The sequence below is a fragment of the Pelodiscus sinensis genome, chromosome 22, assembly GCF_052426305.1.
Source record: "Pelodiscus sinensis isolate ZL-2025 chromosome 22, ASM5242630v1, whole genome shotgun sequence".
Taxonomy (NCBI): Eukaryota; Metazoa; Chordata; order Testudines; family Trionychidae; genus Pelodiscus; species Pelodiscus sinensis.
Genome location: NC_143073.1, coordinates 9,505,938 through 9,523,999, shown reverse-complemented (window position 1 = coordinate 9,523,999; position 18,062 = coordinate 9,505,938). Strand labels below are relative to the sequence as shown.

At 45.4% G+C, this 18,062-nt stretch overlaps 1 protein-coding gene across 5 annotated transcripts in view; it reads left to right on the top strand.

Annotated features, from left to right (window-relative positions):
- DEDD (death effector domain containing) overlaps positions 1 to 18,062 on the top strand; it is a 41,814-nt gene that overhangs the window by 11,508 nt on the left and 12,244 nt on the right. For all 5 annotated transcript variants that reach the window (XM_075907768.2, XM_075907766.2, XM_025180127.3 and 2 more), the window contains one exon: positions 8,720 to 9,118. In XM_075907768.2, coding sequence (XP_075763883.1) covers positions 8,794 to 9,118 — 325 coding nt within the window. In that variant the 5' untranslated portion in view covers positions 8,720 to 8,793. The remainder of the gene's footprint in view (positions 1 to 8,719; positions 9,119 to 18,062) is intronic.

Below are 18,062 nucleotides of genomic sequence, written 5' to 3'. Positions count from 1 at the left end.
TTGCTCATTTTGCCTGCTCTTGTTTTTAAAAATCACTATCCGTTGTAGTCTCATTAATATTTCACACTTCATGGTGTCCTGTGAGCTAGGGAAGAGAGATTTAGAGATTGCTTTGCCTACTGCTGAAATGCACTCATTTCTGGGGTGGAATGGGACTGCACTTCAGAGCAGGAAGTGAATGACACTTTGCACTTACAGCTTTTATATCTTCAAAACTCTGCACATTCATTTAATCCTCACAGCAGCCTGTGAAGTAGGTCAGTATTGTTATCCTCAGTCACTTGCCCAAGGCCAGACTTGTGTCACTGAGAGATAAGAATAGAACTCAAAAGATTCCTGCCTCGCCATCCATGCTTACATTATTTTGCGAAGTAACATGGAGTATCTCAGCAGTGCCCACCCTCATTTTGGTGGAGCCTCTCCCACCCCCCGGGATGTAAGCGACTAGTCGATTCCCACTCTCTCCCCCCGTCCCTTGCTGACTCTTATCAGAAAGAGGCAGCAAGATGGGGAGCATGAGCTGGTACTGGGAACAGCCAGCTCAAAAGCCAGTCACCACCCCCCTCCCCCGAGCACCTTCTCCACGAGGTAGTGGGGAAACGATGCAAGCGGGGATCAAAACGGTCCCGCTCACACTGGTCCCACTGCTGCTCCTCTCCCTTTGGAATGTACAAGAGCTGCCCGTGGCTCTTGTACATTTCAAAGGAAGAGGCACAGAGGGGAACCAGCACCAGCCAGGACTGCTTTGCTCCTTGCTTGTGCTGGTTTGCTGCCTCTCTCCCTTGGAAATACACAAGAGCCACAGGCAGCTCCTGAACATTTTAGAGGGAGAGGCGCAGTGGGATATAGCACCCCCCCTCTTTATTGACTAATCAAGTAGTCAATGGAAATTCCATCGACTGCTCGATTAGTTGATTGATCAAAATTTAACATCACTACCCCCCATCCCACCCTCGCAGTCTAAGTGCTGCTCAGGGTGATTGTCCACTGACTCTGTGTCTGGACCTTGTTTTCTTGCACCGTATTAGTCAGGTACCACAGGAATAGAGATTGGGGAATGGAAAGGGAAGCATGATCTGATCAGCTGCTGCCTGCAGCCCTGTATGGATGCATCTACACTTCAAAGCTATTTTGGAATACCAGAGTATTGTGAAATAGCTATCCCATGTCTTCACAGCAAGCCCATTATTTTAAAATATAACGTGCTCGCTATTCCGACGTCCCTGTAAACTTTATTCCACAAGGCATAAGGGACGTTTTGGAATAGCGGGTTATTCTGAAATTTGGCACTGTGTAGACAATGCCAAAGTACGACATAAGCTATTTTGAAATATAATCGAAATATGATATACAATTTGTATAGCTCAAATTGTGTATCTTATTTCGCACTACGGTGCAGTGTAGAGACACCCTATGTGAGCCGCTTCAATGACCAGCTACTGTGTGTGTGTGTATGTGTGATGGGGGGAAGAGGTGGTTTTCTGGGAGCCATCCACTTAGTCAGGGGAGCAGGTTGCAGTGGAGAGAGGAGAATTTCCAGGATTCTGCAGGTTTTCTCTACCCCCACTGCCAAGTAAGGGGGACTCTAACATCCTGACTCTTGTGAAAGGACTGAGGGAATCTTTATGGTCAGCCTTGCTCAGAAACTTGGCTTGAAATGTTACAGGAAAAAACAGGAGGAAACCTTGGACATAGACAATACAAAACCTGCATTCTTAGAGGGAAACAAAAGTGGTTTGATTAAATGAAACTCCTTCCTCCTGGCTGCTGGATCTTCCAAAGTTGAGAAACTGAACATCACTTGGTATTTCACCACTTTTGGTTCTCTGTCTTCTGCCTGCCACTCATTTGAGGGGGATGTCTTTCCTTTGGCTCATTTACGGCTTTTTTTTACATTCAGTCCCAACCTCAGACACACCTCTCTTAGGGAATGTCTTCTCTGCAGAGCTAATTCAGGCTCTTACTTGGGTTTTGTCCCTAACCTCTCTCCTGCCCACATGCAAAAGCCTCTTGTCTGAGAGTGGTGCTTTCACAGGCTGGGCTGGCTGGAAGTTTAGGCTCAAACTGTGTGCTGCTTTCTATTGGACTGGCAACCTGCCCACTTTGCAGTGAGGATGCAGGCTAAATCATTTGAGTGCTGACAATCCTACAATGCTTTGCCACAGTTTCCTCCTGTGGGCCCATGGGGACAGACAGATTCACTGGAAAAGAATCACAGAGGAGCTCAGCTTATTGCAGTAGTTTTCAAACTTTTTTCTCCCAACCCCACTGAAAAAAATTGTTGATACCCATGATCCAGCATAATTATATCTTTCGACTAGAGTCAGGCTCCAGGGTGGGGCCTCAGGGATGAGTGGTTGAAAATGTGGGGATGAAGGCTTTGTGTGGGGGTGGGCTCTGGGGTGGGGCCAGAGTTGAGGAGTTTGGGGTACAGGCTGGGGGGTGGGACAGAGGGGTTCAGTATGTAGGTGGGGACTCTAGGCTGGGTTATGAAGGTGAGTTACAGGGGAGCCAGGGATGAGGTACGTAGAGTGTAGGAGGGGTTTGTGGAAGGGCTCAGGTCTGGGACAGGAGATTGTTGGGCTTACGTCCAGCGGCTCCCTGTCAGTGATACAGTGGAATGATAAGGCAGGCTTCCTATCTGTCCTGGGACATTGGACCACACTACACCCTGGAAGTGGCCAGCAGCAGGTCCATCTCCACATGCTGCTCCTGCCCCAAGCTCTGCCTCCACACACCCATTGGTTGATTTCTGGTTTGTCTCAGCAAAATGGATGGAGCTCATTTTGGTCTTGTTTTGAAATAGGGATTTGCTTCATTTTGGGGGGGGGGGGGGCGGCTTGTTTTGCTTTTTTTGTGAGAGTTGGCTACTCGCCTCCACTTAGCAGCAGGTCTGGCTCCTGACCATTTCCAGGGCACAGTGAGGTCTGCAGTGCGAAGACAGGCAGGAAGCGGTAGCACCCCTGCTGGTCACCTTGTCTCCCTACAGCTAGGTGACCCAGTGCCTGATTTCCTGTGACCCTGTACTGGGTCGTGACCCATACTTTGAAAATGACTGGATTATTACAGCATGAAGAACCATAGGATGTGCCCTTAAGTCCTAGTGACACTCATGTGTGAGTTCTGCACCCACGAGGACTAGTTTGAGCAGGGTTTTGGTTGCTCACGCATGCCCTACTCCTGAGTGCTGATCACTGGAGTTAATTTTGCAATGAGGACATCCCTGTAGAAATTTCTGACGTTAGAGATGACGTTAGAGATGCCTGTAACTTTGGCCGGAAGAATGGAAAACCCTAAAATTGTGGTGTAGAAATGAGTTAACTTTATTTGGAAAGTGTGTGCATACAGGCACTTTGAATTAGAGTTTGAAGATTTCATAGCAGCCCTGGAAGAGAATAATTCCCAAACAGCATGAAAAGTCAGAGGGGCTCCTCTGTGTTACATGTTTTTGACAGGTAAAGTATATAAAGTCACTGGTCCCCAACTTTTATGCAGCTGTGCTTCACCATGGTCACTTTCTTGCTGTAGATGGGTCCTGAGAGACAGGAGCTGAGAGCAGTGAGAGGGGGGATGGAGAGGAGGTATTGTTTCTAAGATTTTAATTGGAAACACATTTACACTCTCTTGGTTAAAACTTGGAAACAACATTTTTTTCCCTTTCTTTGATCTTTACTTTTAACCGTTGATACATCTAAGCCCAGTGTGTACCTTGTAAAAGCACATCTCCTTCAAGAGAAGCTGCATTTCAAAAATAAACAAATAGGACTTCTGATTTTAGATTTTTACCAATAAAACACCCTTTCCCCCCACATACAAACAGTTGCAGTATTTATCCAATTAACACCAGAAATGTTTACTAATGATAAGTATTGAGTTAAATGTCCACTCAGGCGTAGGGCATGCGTGAGCAACCAAAACCCTGCTCAAACTAGTCCTCGTAGGTGCAGAACTCACACATGAGTGTCACTAGGACTTAAGGGCACATCCTATGGTTCTTCATGCTGTAATAATCCAGTCATTTTCAAAGTATGGGTCACGACCCAGTACAGGGTCACAGGAAATCAGGCACTGGGTCACCTAGCTGTAGGGAGACAAGGTGACCAGCAGGGGTGCTACCGCTTCCTGCCTGTCTTCGCACTACAGACCTCACTGTGCCCTGGAAATGGTCAGGAGCCAGACCTGCTGCTAAGTGGAGGCGAGTAGCCAACTCTCACAAAAAAAGCAAAACAAGCCCCCCCCCCCCCCCCCCCCAAAATGAAGCAAATCCCAATTTCAAAACAAGACCAAAATGAGCTCCATCCATTTTTCTGAGACAAACCAGAAATCAACCAATGGGTGTGTGGAGGCAGAGCTTGGGGCAGGAGTTAAATGTCAAATTGTATCGAGTATGTAATTAATTGAAACAGGGCTGCTGCAGCTCTGCAGTTTATACATAGTAGGAGTCGGGTGTGCAGGCTCCTACTACATTTAAACTGCAGAGCTGCAGCAGAAGTAGGTCTGGGACCTGGCGCAAGCTTGCATCGGGTCCCGTGCTGTGCCTCTGCCTGCCCGGCTCTTTTTACACTTAAAAGGAAGAACTGCAGTGCCGCTGCGCCTCTGCCTTCCTTTGCTCCCCCTCCCCCTCCCTCCCTGCACCCTGGAGACAGTGCTGAAGGGAATCAGCTTTTAAGCCCACTCCCCCCAGCACTGGCTCCTGCTCCCCCCCCACCCCTTGCTGCCTCTGATATAGAGGCAGCAAGCAGGGGAAAATGTGAGTAGTCGACTCGACTCGACTACCTGATAAGCCTAGGCTTATTGGGTAGGTGGTCGACCATTCAGCTACTCTTTTAGATCCCTAATGGTTACTCAATTCATGTTGACTTCACCTCTTTCCTAGTGCAGTTTGTTTATATATATTATGTTCCTGCTCCTTGGCTCATCTCTAAGGGCTTATCGACATAGATCTGTAATGTGGACCACAGGGCTGTGATTTCTAAAATGTGCTAAGACATTCAACCTGAATTAATCTCCCTAGACCCTACTAGTGTGCACTTGTAACATAATGCTGTTTGTTTCGCGCGCGCACACACACACACACACCTCTCTCTCTGAAAGCCCCTGCTTTTTGGACAGCTACATGGCACTCAAAAATTGGTTTAAAAAACCCCTCAAAATTACATGAATAAATGTCAAAAACCAGAAGTCATAGATACACGCTTTCTTCCACGTCTTTAAAATATTCTCTTGTCAGTTTCTTATGACATTATATTTGTGTTCCCACAATGTGCTTTGTGCTGTGCAGTGCCTGCTTCCAATCTAGTATTGTCTATTAAAAAAATTCAGATATGTGGAGGGGGTTTCCCATGTAACTTAACTACTATAGAGGAGGAGGATGATCTCTAAAAGGGTGTAAGCAAAACTAAATCATATAGCTGCCTCTCAAAATCCCAGTTCAACGGAGGATAGAGATTGCACTGTGTATGACCCAAAATAAGGCGTACAAAGCTTTTCCCAAGCGGCTCCCTTTGCCTATAAATATCCATGCTGATGATATGCAAACTTCATATTCAGTATAAAAGTTTTATAAAGGGAATATTAAGTTTATTTTTTAAAACTTGAGTTTAGAAATTCACAGCTATAGCTGTCTTGGCTTGAGAGAACTTTTGAATTCAAATTTGTCCTAAAACTTCAAATTTTGTGTTTGAAAACAAATCAAATAAACAAAGAGGTGTTTTTAACTTACCTTTTATTGTACTGAAAACCTGGAAGTGAAGCTGATTATAAATGAAAGCATAACTCACTTTCAGAGCATGTGTAGGCTTCTTGCTCTCAAAACTGAGAATTCCCTCTCCTGACCTGCTCCCAGGATGGGAGCTAGGGATATTAAAATGTATTTATTCAGGCAAACATGTAACCACTGAAACTTTCAGCAGTTAGACGTTTATAATCTGGGGGGAGTCAGCTCCCACAGAGTTGCCTACCCCCCTGCATTGTTCCTCTAAAAGAGGCAGCAGCGCGGGGAGACATGCAGATGCCAGCATGTACAGGGCCACCTGCCCCACTACACTGGTGCCTCTGATACATAGGCAGCAGTGTGGGGAGAAGGGGAGAAGACAGGCGCCGGTGCGCAAGAGCTGGCTTTAACCCGGCTCCCCGCACGTCCCAGCTCCTATAGACGGTTAAAAGTGTACACACTTTCACATCCCTATAGTGGGCTTGATACCCTTGTTGGAAAAAGTCAGTGCCACTTTTAATCAGCCATGGGTGTGAGAACTATTAAGATGTGAACTAGGGATGCGGATACCCGCCAAATGGACTGCTCTATGTTGATAGCCCGTCACCATAGGAATAATGTTTGGGCATCAGATGTAGGCATTTGGCATGGCAAGGTTTTGACTGCTAGGCCAATAGTTCCCAGCCTTTTGGGGCAGGTGAGTGTACGTAACTGAATACGTAGACAGGTGAGTGTACGTAACTGAATACGTAGACAGGTAACATAGGCTAGTCTATAGATCAGTGAAGCAAGGAGGGGTCACAAGCCAGTTTGACTGTTCCCATCTGATTTTAAAAGTGAAACAGGTTTGGGCCTGCTTAGTAACTGAACTGGTTCTTGCATAATAGTTAATACACTGGGCTTGCTGTTTCATTGTGATACCAATGATTACTCTTAATAATGTGTTTATATTTGATGCCTTTATCATAAAAATCCTGTTCATATGCCTTGGATGGGGCCGGGCCATTAGGCAGATTCTAGCTCAAGAGCTGGATGCACTACTGTCATAGCTTTGTCCATTCCAGCAAACTGTTCACTCGATTACTTGCTTGGATTCCTTTTTGTGTTCTGCACTATCTACTTCAGGCACCATAGCTTGTATGTGTGCTTGCCAGAAAGTATTTGGGATCTTATTAGTTAAAGAAGACTGCTCCTAAAGGTGAAGTAGGTCCAGCTCCTCTGTGCCATGACACGTGTTCCCTTTTGGCTAATGAAGAGAGCTGGGCAGCACCTGGGGGCTTATCAGGAAGGGGAGTCCAAGTGAGTCAGAGCAGACTGGTTTGGTTAGGAGGCTAGGTGAGAACTGACAGGGGACTGGAGGAGTACTAGTAGGAAGCAGGAGGGGTAAGGCTGAAGGCACAAGAGGAGGTTTGCTGACTGGCATCTCCAACTCAGAGCTGAGGAAGCACTATAGAAAGTTGCTGGCTCTAAGCTGGGAGGAGTGGAGGGTCCGGGGAGGCCTGAAGGCAAGATAGTAATGGAAGGGCTTACTCAAAGGGCCAGAGAGCTGGAAGCAGAGGAGCGGTGAGAGGGCTGGTCTAGTGAAGGAAGCTTCCCTGGCTTGAGGGCTTCCCAGAAAAGAGGTTGTGGAGGTTCCCACTGGGAAGAACAGAAGTGCTCTCCAGTTGGAAGGGTTAGGGCAGCTAGTTTGGTACTCGGGCAGGAGGGAACAAACAGAGAGCCAGGATGTGGCGAGAGGTTTCTGCCACAGAGCCGGGGTGTGCTGAGGGCTGCTAAAGCTGAACTTGATACTTTGTCTGAGGTGTGATGATGTGACTTATGTGCATGGGGGTGTGTGTGTTTCTCTTGTAATAAATGAAATGCATATGGGCTATTGGCACTAAGAGGCTTTGGATTGTCTCTGGGGACTCTGAAGGAAGGCAGCTGAGGCAGGTGAGCCTGTCATGCTACAACCTGTCACAGGTGGGCACTCCAGGCAGGGCAGTCAGATGACAGATGAAAGACTTGCATACAATAAATGATCCACCCTTCTGGGGTTGGATTGAGTCTGTGCCATGTGTTTTGCACAAAGTTTCTTCTCTTAATTTAAGCTGTAGACATGTGTGCAGGTGACAGGAAGACAAATTACCAAGCAGAACTGAACCCCATGGTGTGAGTGGGAGGAGAAAAAGTTAAACCACCTTAAGCTCCATAAATGAAATGCTTGCATTGAGAGTGGGAAACTGCGTGTTAGGGATCCTGGATTTGCCACTTAACCATTGGATGGCCTTGGGCAAATCACTTAATCCCTCTGTGTGCCAAATTCTTTTGCAAAAGAGAGACTGCACTATTTTCAGGAGGGAACTTGTGAAGCTTAATTAATGTTTAAAGATCCTTAGATGAAAACTGATATAGCACTTTTTATTGGTCTATACATACTTTCATGATGATTTTTCAGATACCATGGGAGCAGTGTCAGTGCCTGTTAGATACGTCATGGAAAGCTGCTCCCCTGCCTCTTTCATAATACTGTACCCAGTAAAAAGCCAGTTAAACACGGTCTTTTGCATTATGTCCCAAAGGCCAGTAGACTGGTCTCTAGTGAACCACAAGAGGGAGTGATTTCCAGCATCTTTATAGTAGCAGGAATTGGCAGAGGAGATCAGATATAAGCCTGGTGATCAGGACTCCTGGTTTTTGTTTCCAGCTCTGACAGACTTTTTTTTTTTTTTTTTTTTTGGCTCTTGCACACACTCTGAGCCTAAGTAAGCCCACTTTCCAGATTGGGGGTGGCGGGGAGAAGTGTAATCCTGACTGACAACCATAGGGACTTTTAGGTGAAAAGCTCTATATGGAGAGAGGTGGGAAGTATTAGTATGAATATTATGACCCTGCATAAGGAGGATCTGAGCACAAACTGCTGTTGATGCAGGAATTCAGACAAGAATTTGTATTTAATATCTTCCGAGTAGGGAACAAACCAGCCAAATTCTTGATTAAAGCCTGTTGGCCCTCTTTATCTTTCAGGTTTGCAGTCCTAGGAACAGTTCTCCAGTTCTGTGGAATTGGGTGGCACGTGGCGGGATCAGCCACCGTGCAGGATGGACACCTTGAAACGGAGTCGAGCACAAGCCTGGCCGGAGGAGACGGGGGACAGGGAGCACGGACTCTATAGTTTGCACCGCATGTTTGACATTGTGGGCACTCACCTGACCCACCGGGACGTACGTGTGTTGTCCTTTCTCTTTGTGGATGTGATTGATGACTATGAGAGGGGGATGATCCGCAGCGGCCGGGACTTCCTGTTGGCCCTAGAAAGGCAGGGCCGCTGTGATGAGACCAACTTCCGCCAGGTGCTGCAGCTACTGAGGATTATCACGCGCCATGACCTCTTGCCCTATGTCACACTGAAGAGGAGAAGGGCTGGTAAGTCATCTGCTCTGTGTCCTGGGCTGCTTTGTTGAGAGCTTTAGAACTCTGTTGGCAGTTTAAGGATAGCTGGTCCTGCTTTGTGTTGCTGAGAAGTGAGATGATAAAATCTTGTCTGTCTAGTAACCCCATGGGCAAGGGTCTGTGCTGCTGTGTGGAACAACTTGGTTGAGTTCTGAGGGCTGTAAAGAAAGCATGTCCCATCAGAAGGCGGGGTAAATACAATACCATAGAACATACAGTTATGAACATCAGAGTAAGGAACTGACCAGTCAACAACATACCTCATTTGGAACCAGAAGTATGCAATCAGGCAGCAGCAGACACCTCTCTTCCCCCCCCCCCCCCCCCCCCCCCCACCCTAAAAAAGCAAATGGAGTACAGTATAGGGATGCGAACAACTAGTCAACTATCGGATAAGCAAATACACACTAGTCGACTAGTTGCTTACCCACCCTTGCTGCCCCTATCAGAAAGACCCTGGTCTCCACACAGCGCTGCTGCTTTGAAATACTGCATGGAGCCCGGGGCCAGACCCTGGTCTCCACATGGTGCTGCCACTTTGAAACTCCACATGCAGCCCAGGGTCAGCTGGGGACTCCACCACTACCTCAGGCTCCATGTGGAGCTGGCCCTCTGCTCCCTGCAGCGCTTTTGCCTTTGAAGTGTAGCAGCAGCCCTGGGGCTGTTGCTACACTTCAAGGGCTGAGGTGTCCTAATCGACTAGTCGATGCAAATTGCATCAACTATTCGATTAGCCAGTTAATCTAAATATAACATCCCTAGTACAGTACTGTGTAAAATGTGAGCTATTAAAAAAGGAAAACTTTTAAAAACATGATTTGACAAGGTAAGAAAACATACTTATTTCATTTAAATTAAGATGGTTAAAAGCAGCTTTTTTCTTCTGCATAATCAAGTTTCAAAGCTGTATTAAGTCAATGTTCAGTTATCAACTTTTGAAAATGCTACCATAATGTTTTGTTCAGTGTTACAAACCGCTTCCATTCCAGAGCTTCTCATAATGCTGAGATTCAGCTGTATTCTGTTGAGTATATCAATGAGAAGCAGCAATAAAGTTTCCTGAAAGGAATCCCCACTGGTCCCCCACAAGCCTAGAAGCATAATGGGGATGATGCAGGACTTTTGAGATTTGGAGGGGATTAGGTTCCAGGTTAGGGATGTTAAATATCGGGTAATTGAATAGTTGAGTAACCTCATGAATTCTTGTCGGTTAGTCGACTATTCCAGGGCTACTCAACATGTGGCCTGTGGGCTGCATGCATCTTGTGGCCTGTTTGTTTGTGGCCTGCAGTGCAGTTTGGGTTTATGCAGGGCTCAACACCTGTGGCAAGTAGATTTCAGCCGGTTGCTCCATGCGCCCCATTCAACTGCGCTTCGCGCGTGCACAGTGCTGGTCTGGCACATGCGCAGTGCAGGGCTGGCGAGTAGCTCTCACCGGGGTTTGTCAAGCCCTGAATATAATGGTCTTCTGTTGATATGAGTTTTAGTAGTTAAATTCCTGGACTGTCATTGCTCATTAAAAGTGCTGTCATATGGGTGGAAATCAGGTATGTATTGCATTTTATTAATATCACCAGAACTGATTTAAATGGGGCCTGCATGTTGTGTAGTCTTGCCTTAATCTTTGTATTCATGCCCGTCAGTGTGAAAGAAGCTATTTGCATTTATATATGTATGTCTATGTAATCACACTTAAGTTGCGGCCTTCGTCACGAGTGCTGTGAGTGTCATTGTGGCCTTCCAAAGTTGAGTAGCCCTGGACTATTCTATAGTCCCCAGGGGCAGAGGCAGCAGCCAGTATGCTCCGGCCCCCACCTCTGAGGAGACCCCTGCCACTCCGCGCTGCTGCTTCTGTATCAGAGGCAGCAAGGCAGGGTGCTAGGTGGGAGCTGGTCCACAAGGGGAGCCAATTTAAACAGCAGCTCCCCTTTAGGACCAGCTGTGCCTGTTGCCCTGTAGTGCTGCCTCTGATAAAGAGGCAGCAGTGCGGGTTGCAGCAGCCCCTGTCTAGAGAGGTCTGAGCTCCCAGACCCGGCACAAGCCGGGCTGCCTGTCCGCCCGGCTCCTAATATGCTTTAAATGCAGAGCCGCAGCTGGGGTAGTTATCAGGACTGAGCCGGCCTGCTGGCCAGCCTGCTAAGAAATGTACTGGTGTGGGGGCGAATGCATGTAGTCTATAGCATTAACCGATAAGCTTTTGCTTATTGGTTAATCGACTACACTATTACATCCCTAGTTCAGGTACGAGATGCTCAGACAAAGAATGTGGGGGAACTGAGTGATGCCTCCTCTTTCCTCCATTTCTTTGCTTACCAGTATCAATACCATGCAGGATTTCAGTGATAGATCCTTTTCACCCTGAGATTGTACAAATGGTCACTCTTAAGCAAAATAATCCAAAAGTATGATAGTCTTGTTATAGTTCCCACATGTAGCAGAGTCTTCCCATTATCACTACTAGCAGAGAGCTGCAGCCTGGTCTCCGTGTTCCTACAAAACACTAAATATGTTAGTACTTTGATAGAATTAGGGCTGCATATTTGCCATGTAGTCATCAGTTCCAGGATCATTGTTTTAAAACAAAGCCAAACGAAACCACCTTTATTCATTTATTTACAGAGGTTTCTGAGAAAATACTTGTTTAGATTGAAATCTCTCACTTGATGCTGGGCCATTTGTGAAAGTCGTCTGGGAAAAATAGAATAAGTTCAGTTCATTTGGTTTTGATGCTTGTGTGCAAGGTGAGGATAGGAATTGAAGGGGAAAGCACATGCTTGGGAGCTTTCTTGATTTGTTTTGACTTCTCTTACACTCAATTCATAATAGGGTGTTACAACCTCCAGTGTACTATGTATCTGCTGTCCTTGAGGACGACTTGATATTCACTACATTGTGGGAGGGGAAACATTGTGAAATGTTAACACATGTCCTGGTTATACCCTCCCCTTGCTAAGCCCCAGGGAATGTGCACGTTGTAAGTAAATCAGGGTGAGCTTTTGAAATAGAATAGGGTTCAGGGGGCTTTCTCTCTCTTGGAGTGAGGCTTCAAAAACACATTTGGCTTTTTCCAGTGTCAGAGATAGTGGGGTGCTAGGACTCTCTCAATCCTTCCTCTTTCCTTCATCCCACAAAAAAAATCCATTTGGGCAGGTTTAATGATCCTTCTGCTTTTTCCCTTGCCCTGTGCCTTAACCTGCTTTCATACATTGTGTGCTCTGCAAAGCTCTGATCTGAGAGATTTATTTGACTGTGGCATGTAATGAACATTTCTAGAGCGCTGCAAATCTGTGAATATCAGCTTTGTCTGCAGATGCTGATATCCACAGCTCATTTTTGCAGGTATGGATGCAGATACAAATTTTGTATCCACGCATGGCTCTAAACATTTCAATAACCACCTAAGTACAGTGACTCTCCCTTCTAGATCTGAGCAAACAAACCTGTGGAGTCTCAGCCACACCTGTTTTTTTGTTTGTTTTGGTTTTTTTAAGGCGTATTGGAGTCTTTGGTGTTACATGGTACAGTAGTAGGTAAAAATCCAGTGAATCATTTTTGTTTAAAAAAAAAATCTAAACTGATGGTCTGTCTCTTCTGAATTTACACAAGTTCTCAACCTTTTACATTTGTACAAACAGCATTTCTTATATTTCAGTTTTAATCACTGTGTCTATTGCATGGTGGATTGAAAATTATTGAAATCAATCTAGATTTGTACTTGTACTTCAACTCTCTTGGGATAATAATGTATTACTTTTTTGTTAACCAGTGTGACACACAGTATCTATATACATTTATGCTCCAGGACAGCAGGAATTGGGTGAGAGAAATAAATTGCCAAGAGGGGTGGTAGAATCCCCATTATTGGAGATTTTTAAGAGCAGGTTACACAAACATCTGTCAGAGATGATCTAGATCGGGGTGGGCAATAATTTTAGAAGGGAGGCCACTTCACAAATTTTTGAAGTGGCTCTGGGCCATCCCAGAAGGGACGGGGCCAAGTGGTTCTGGGCCATCCCAGAAGGGACAGAGCCATGGGTAGAAGGGATGGAGCCAGGACACTTCTCATATTCCCCCATCCACAAACCCTGATTGGCCTGGGAGCGGGGGAAGGGTGTGAAGTCTTTGCCCCCAGCATCTAGAAAGAACTGCTAGCTGTTCTGAACAGCTAGTGGTTCACTCTAAGCACCGCAGCATGTGAAGTCTCTCAGCCCCTGCCCTGCAAGGGGCGCTCTGTGCCTAGAGCTGTTCACATGCTCTCCCATTCCCAGGTCTCGATTGGCCTGGGGGCAGGGGAACAGCAAAGCGGCCGTGGGCTGGATTGACCTGCTTGGCGGGCCAGATCTGGCCTGCAGAGGCTCTCTTGTCTACCCCTGAGATAGATGGTGCTTAATCCTACCATTAGTGCTATGGACTGGACTTGATGACCTCTTGAGATCCCTTCCAGTTCTAGTATTCTCTGATTGTGTGATTATTAAATAAGTTTGTTTAACTTATTCAGATTTTTAATTTTTATTAGAAAATCATAAATGATTTTTTTTATTTACTAGATTTTTTTTTTTTAACTGATGATTGTGTTAAGCTGCATTTGGATGAAAATTGGCATGGAATTAAAAATGCACAAAACCAGCATTTATAAAAAAACAGCATTTCAATAAAATTATCTTGTACTTCATACGTAAGAAAAGGTATATCAAAACATTTATCATTTAAAACTGATTTATTAAACAAAGGAAATAGTTATGCTTAGTGAATTGAACAGATTGTTTTTGGGTGCCATGTCCTGCAGTATTTTAGAATTAATAGATCTTATCCTGTCACACCTCCATTTTTATTTATAGATTGGAAGAAGACAAGCTTTTTATTAAAACTTCCAATCAGTTTCTCAACTTCAAAAGAACTAATTATTAAGCTGAACTGGTTGAATAAACTGAAATGAAAGAGAGAAGAAGCTGCTGCTGCTGACACAAGCTGGTTTAGCACTTCAACAAACTGTTTCCAGAGACTTAGCCAGAAGTCCAGTTGTTGAATCTGTGATTTCCACGAGTTCATGGAGTTGATTTTCTTTAAAACTTTGGCAGTATGTGTACTGTTTGAATACCATTTTAAATTAATTTAAATTATTGTATTATATTATAGTAAGTTTAGGCCTTGACAAAGGTTGTCATAACTTTTTAAAATTAAATGAGTTCATTTCATTTCTATTTTAAGATAGATATTTTTCATCAATTTTTAATCTAGTGTTCAGAGTGTTTTCACTATACTCAATGATTGTACTTTGATCTTGCATAATGGCAATTTCCTGCCAGTTTCCTTTAACAGAAATTTTAGAACTAGCTTGAATCTAATGCCTAGATCAGTGATCCCCAAACTGTGGAGCATGGAGGAATGTTCATGGGGGCTCTCAGGAGGGCCCAGGCCAGTGCCCCATGGGAAGCAGGGAGGAAATGCTGTATTTCCAGTCCTGTGCTGCCCCCAGTCTGGTTCTGCCCCCAGATATCTGTTTCTGGCAGTGGTACTCCCCCAGCTCCACCTTCAGCCCAAGCTAAAGTAAACTTGGAAATTAATAAAAAAATGTGGACATCAAATGTAGGGAGCATAAAACAGGGATGAAAGGTTCATTCAGCTGGACACCCAGGAATATGGACTACTGTATTCCAGTGTTCCCTCTAATCTTCATCCATGTGCAGAATAACCTTTTTTATGTGCACCAAGACGTGCAAATGTGCCTACCACTAGAAACAAAAAGCCTAGCTGTGGGCACTCTGCTAATCAGCTAGGCAGCATTTGAATCCCCCCTGAGCAGCTGCACAAGCACACAGCTTACAGGGAACACTTCTGTATTCTGTACTAGCAGTTCTCAATTTTTTGGGGCTCTGGGGCCCTTTACATGCGCAAAAATTTATGCGGAGCCCCAGCGGTCCACTGATTGTATGTGTTGTACCTATCGATGTTTCCATTTTGTCAACCTCACGGAGCCCCTGGAGATGTCTCGCAGAGCCCTGGGACTCCGCGGAGCACAGTTTGAGAGACACTGTTCTATACATACTGCCTTCTGAGCAATACAGTCAAGCATGCCTGCAAATGAAGGATAACTGTGTCTTGCCATGAAGCAAGAAAAGTTTTGAACAGTGATTCCTTGAGAGTATGAGACTATGGAACCTGAGTGAGACTTCAGTGAGAGGACTGCTATGGTGATCAAAAGATGCTTCATGTAGTGGTGCCATAAGGAAGACTTTGGGATGTTTGACCACTGGGAGGCATTTATCAACTGAGGACAGTTCTCAGGGACTCCACCTGAGTAGGGAGGGCAACTGACTTCTGGGATGGAGGTTGTCATAACTCATTAAAAGAGCTATAAAGCAGGAACTTGAGGGGTGGGGGACCGTTGAGAGATGCTCATGTAATCTCCATGCTTGACTTTAACATTGGGGAGGAGGAAAATCAAGGAAGTGGGGATACCCACTGCTGGTCCTTTCTCCACTGATGTAAGAGAATGGACCTGAAGAGGAAAGACCATGCTGTTACCAGTCAGGCGGACAGTGCTGGTAGTGAAATGACTGTACCCAGTTGAGTAGGAAAGGTGGGTGAAGCCAAGCAGCAACAGCTAAGATGTTTGTAAACTAGTGCAAGGAGCTTGGTGATCAAATGGAGGAACTAGAACGACTGGTGCAGGAAGTGAAACCAGATGTACATGGATAAACAAAAGATGATGGAATAGTGGTAGTGACTGGAGTACATCTATCAGAGGTTGTGCACTGTTCAGGAAAGACCAAAATAAAGGCAAAGGTGATGGAGTAGCGCTGTATGTTAATGCTGAGGTAAACTATAAATAAATTAGAAGTGATGGAGTGGAGAAGACAGTATGTTTGATTCAAGATCAATTTGGGGAAGAAAGGTTCTAAAGGTTCCCCTGATCTAGTGGTTGGGGCATGTTACAGACCAGTGTTTCTCAACCTTTTTTTTCCATAAAGTAGCCCCTTAAAAAAAAAATTATAAGTACCCCCCAGTACCTACAGTTTTCAGACACACACAGGTTTTTTTCTACCATTGCAACACATTTGTTTAAACAATTTAATCGCAGCCGGGCGGGTGATGAAATTTTTGGATGTAAAAAGTACTAAAACAATAAAACACTGTAAAACTTAAAACAAAAATTCAGTTTTCTCCAAATTTCAGTTGTTGACATACCCCCCCCAGACTTCTCTCTCGTACTCTTAAGGGTACTCGTTCCACTGTTTGAGAAACACCGTTACAGACCACCAGGTTCTGATATGGATCTGGATAGAGACCTCTGATGTTTTTACTGAAATTAATACTCCTGGAAATTGTGTGATTATGGGAGACTTTAACTTCCCAGCTGTAGGTTAGAGGACAGGCGCTACTACTAATAATACTAGGGCCCAGATTTTCTTGGATGTGATCGTTGACAGATTTCTTCATCAAATAGTTGGTGAACAAACTAGAAGTGATGCCATTTTGGTATTGGTGAGCAGTGAAGAACTCAGAAGAACTGGTTGTAAAGGACAATCCTGATTCAAGTGATCACGAATTAATTCAGCTTAAACTAAATGGAGGGATAAATAAAAATAGATCTGCAACAAGGATCCTTGATTTTAAATGAGCTAATTTATTTTTAAAAGGGAATTTAGGAAATGCATTGAAGAATTCAGGAATCTGAATATGGAGCAGGCTTAGCTTCTGCAACTTTGAGTTAAAGTAATTCTATCTGAAGTCTGGATCCAAAGTGTGAGGGTAAAAATTCAAAGGGAAGGGTTGCAGACCAAGCTGGATGAGCAAGAATCTCAGACAGGCTTTTAAGAGCAAAAAGGAAATTTACAAGAAATAGAAGATGGGAGAGATCAGGGAGGAAAGCTGCTTCTAGGAGGTCAGAAAGTGTTAGGGATACAGTGGGACCTGCCAAAAGCCAAGCAGAGCTGGACCTTGCCAAGGGGATTAAAGCCATTAACAAAAGGTTCTATCGCCAAATGAGAAAACAAGGAAAGAAGTGGGATCACTAAACACTCAGGATGAGCTGGAGATTAAAGGTGATCTTGGCATGGCCCACCATCTAAACAAATACTTTGCATAATTTTAAATGAGACTAATGAAGAGCTTAGAGGTAGTGGCAGGTGGCTAATGGTAACAAGGATAGGGAGGTAAAAATTACCACATCTGCGGTAGAAGTTGAACTCAAACTGCTTAATGCAGGCCTGGGCAAAATACGGCCTGTGGGCTGGATCTGGCCCACCAAGTCATCAGATCCGGCCCGCAGATGCTGCAGGGAGCCCCAGAAAGGCTTCTCGCTTCTCTCACCCCACCTACATGCTGCTCAGAAATGTGGCTGCAGGGTGGTTTCACAAAGCTTTAGGAGCTTTTCCCGCCCCCAGCACAATCCCCAACAGGAGCTGCCTGTTTCAGTAAGAGGCACCACAAAGCACAAGGGGCTTGTAGTTATACACAGAGCACATGGCTGCAGCTGGGGCAGGGGCAGGGCAGGCAAGGAGGGAGGCTGATTCAGGAAAGGGCTGCTGGCTGTTAAGTCTCCTGGCCAGAGCCTGCCTCTGGCATCCCAGCCCCACCCTTCCCTAACTCGCTACCCCCTACTCCACATACCCATATCCAGAACCCCTGCCCTAGGTCATAGTTCACTCCTGCCCTAGCTCACAATCCAACCCCCAGTATCCCAGTCCAGTGCCCCAGGTCATAACTGCCTCCTTCACCCAAACTTCCTCCCTTATCCCAAGCTCCCTTCTGCACCTAACCTCCATCCCAGACCCCGCACCTCTTTCATTAATATCATGGAAGAGTGCAGCCCTCAACCACTTTCCGATTTCTTGGAGTGGCCCCCCATGAAAAATTATTGCCCATCCCTGGCTTAATGGGACTAAATCGGGAGGCCTGGGTATTAAAGGAACTG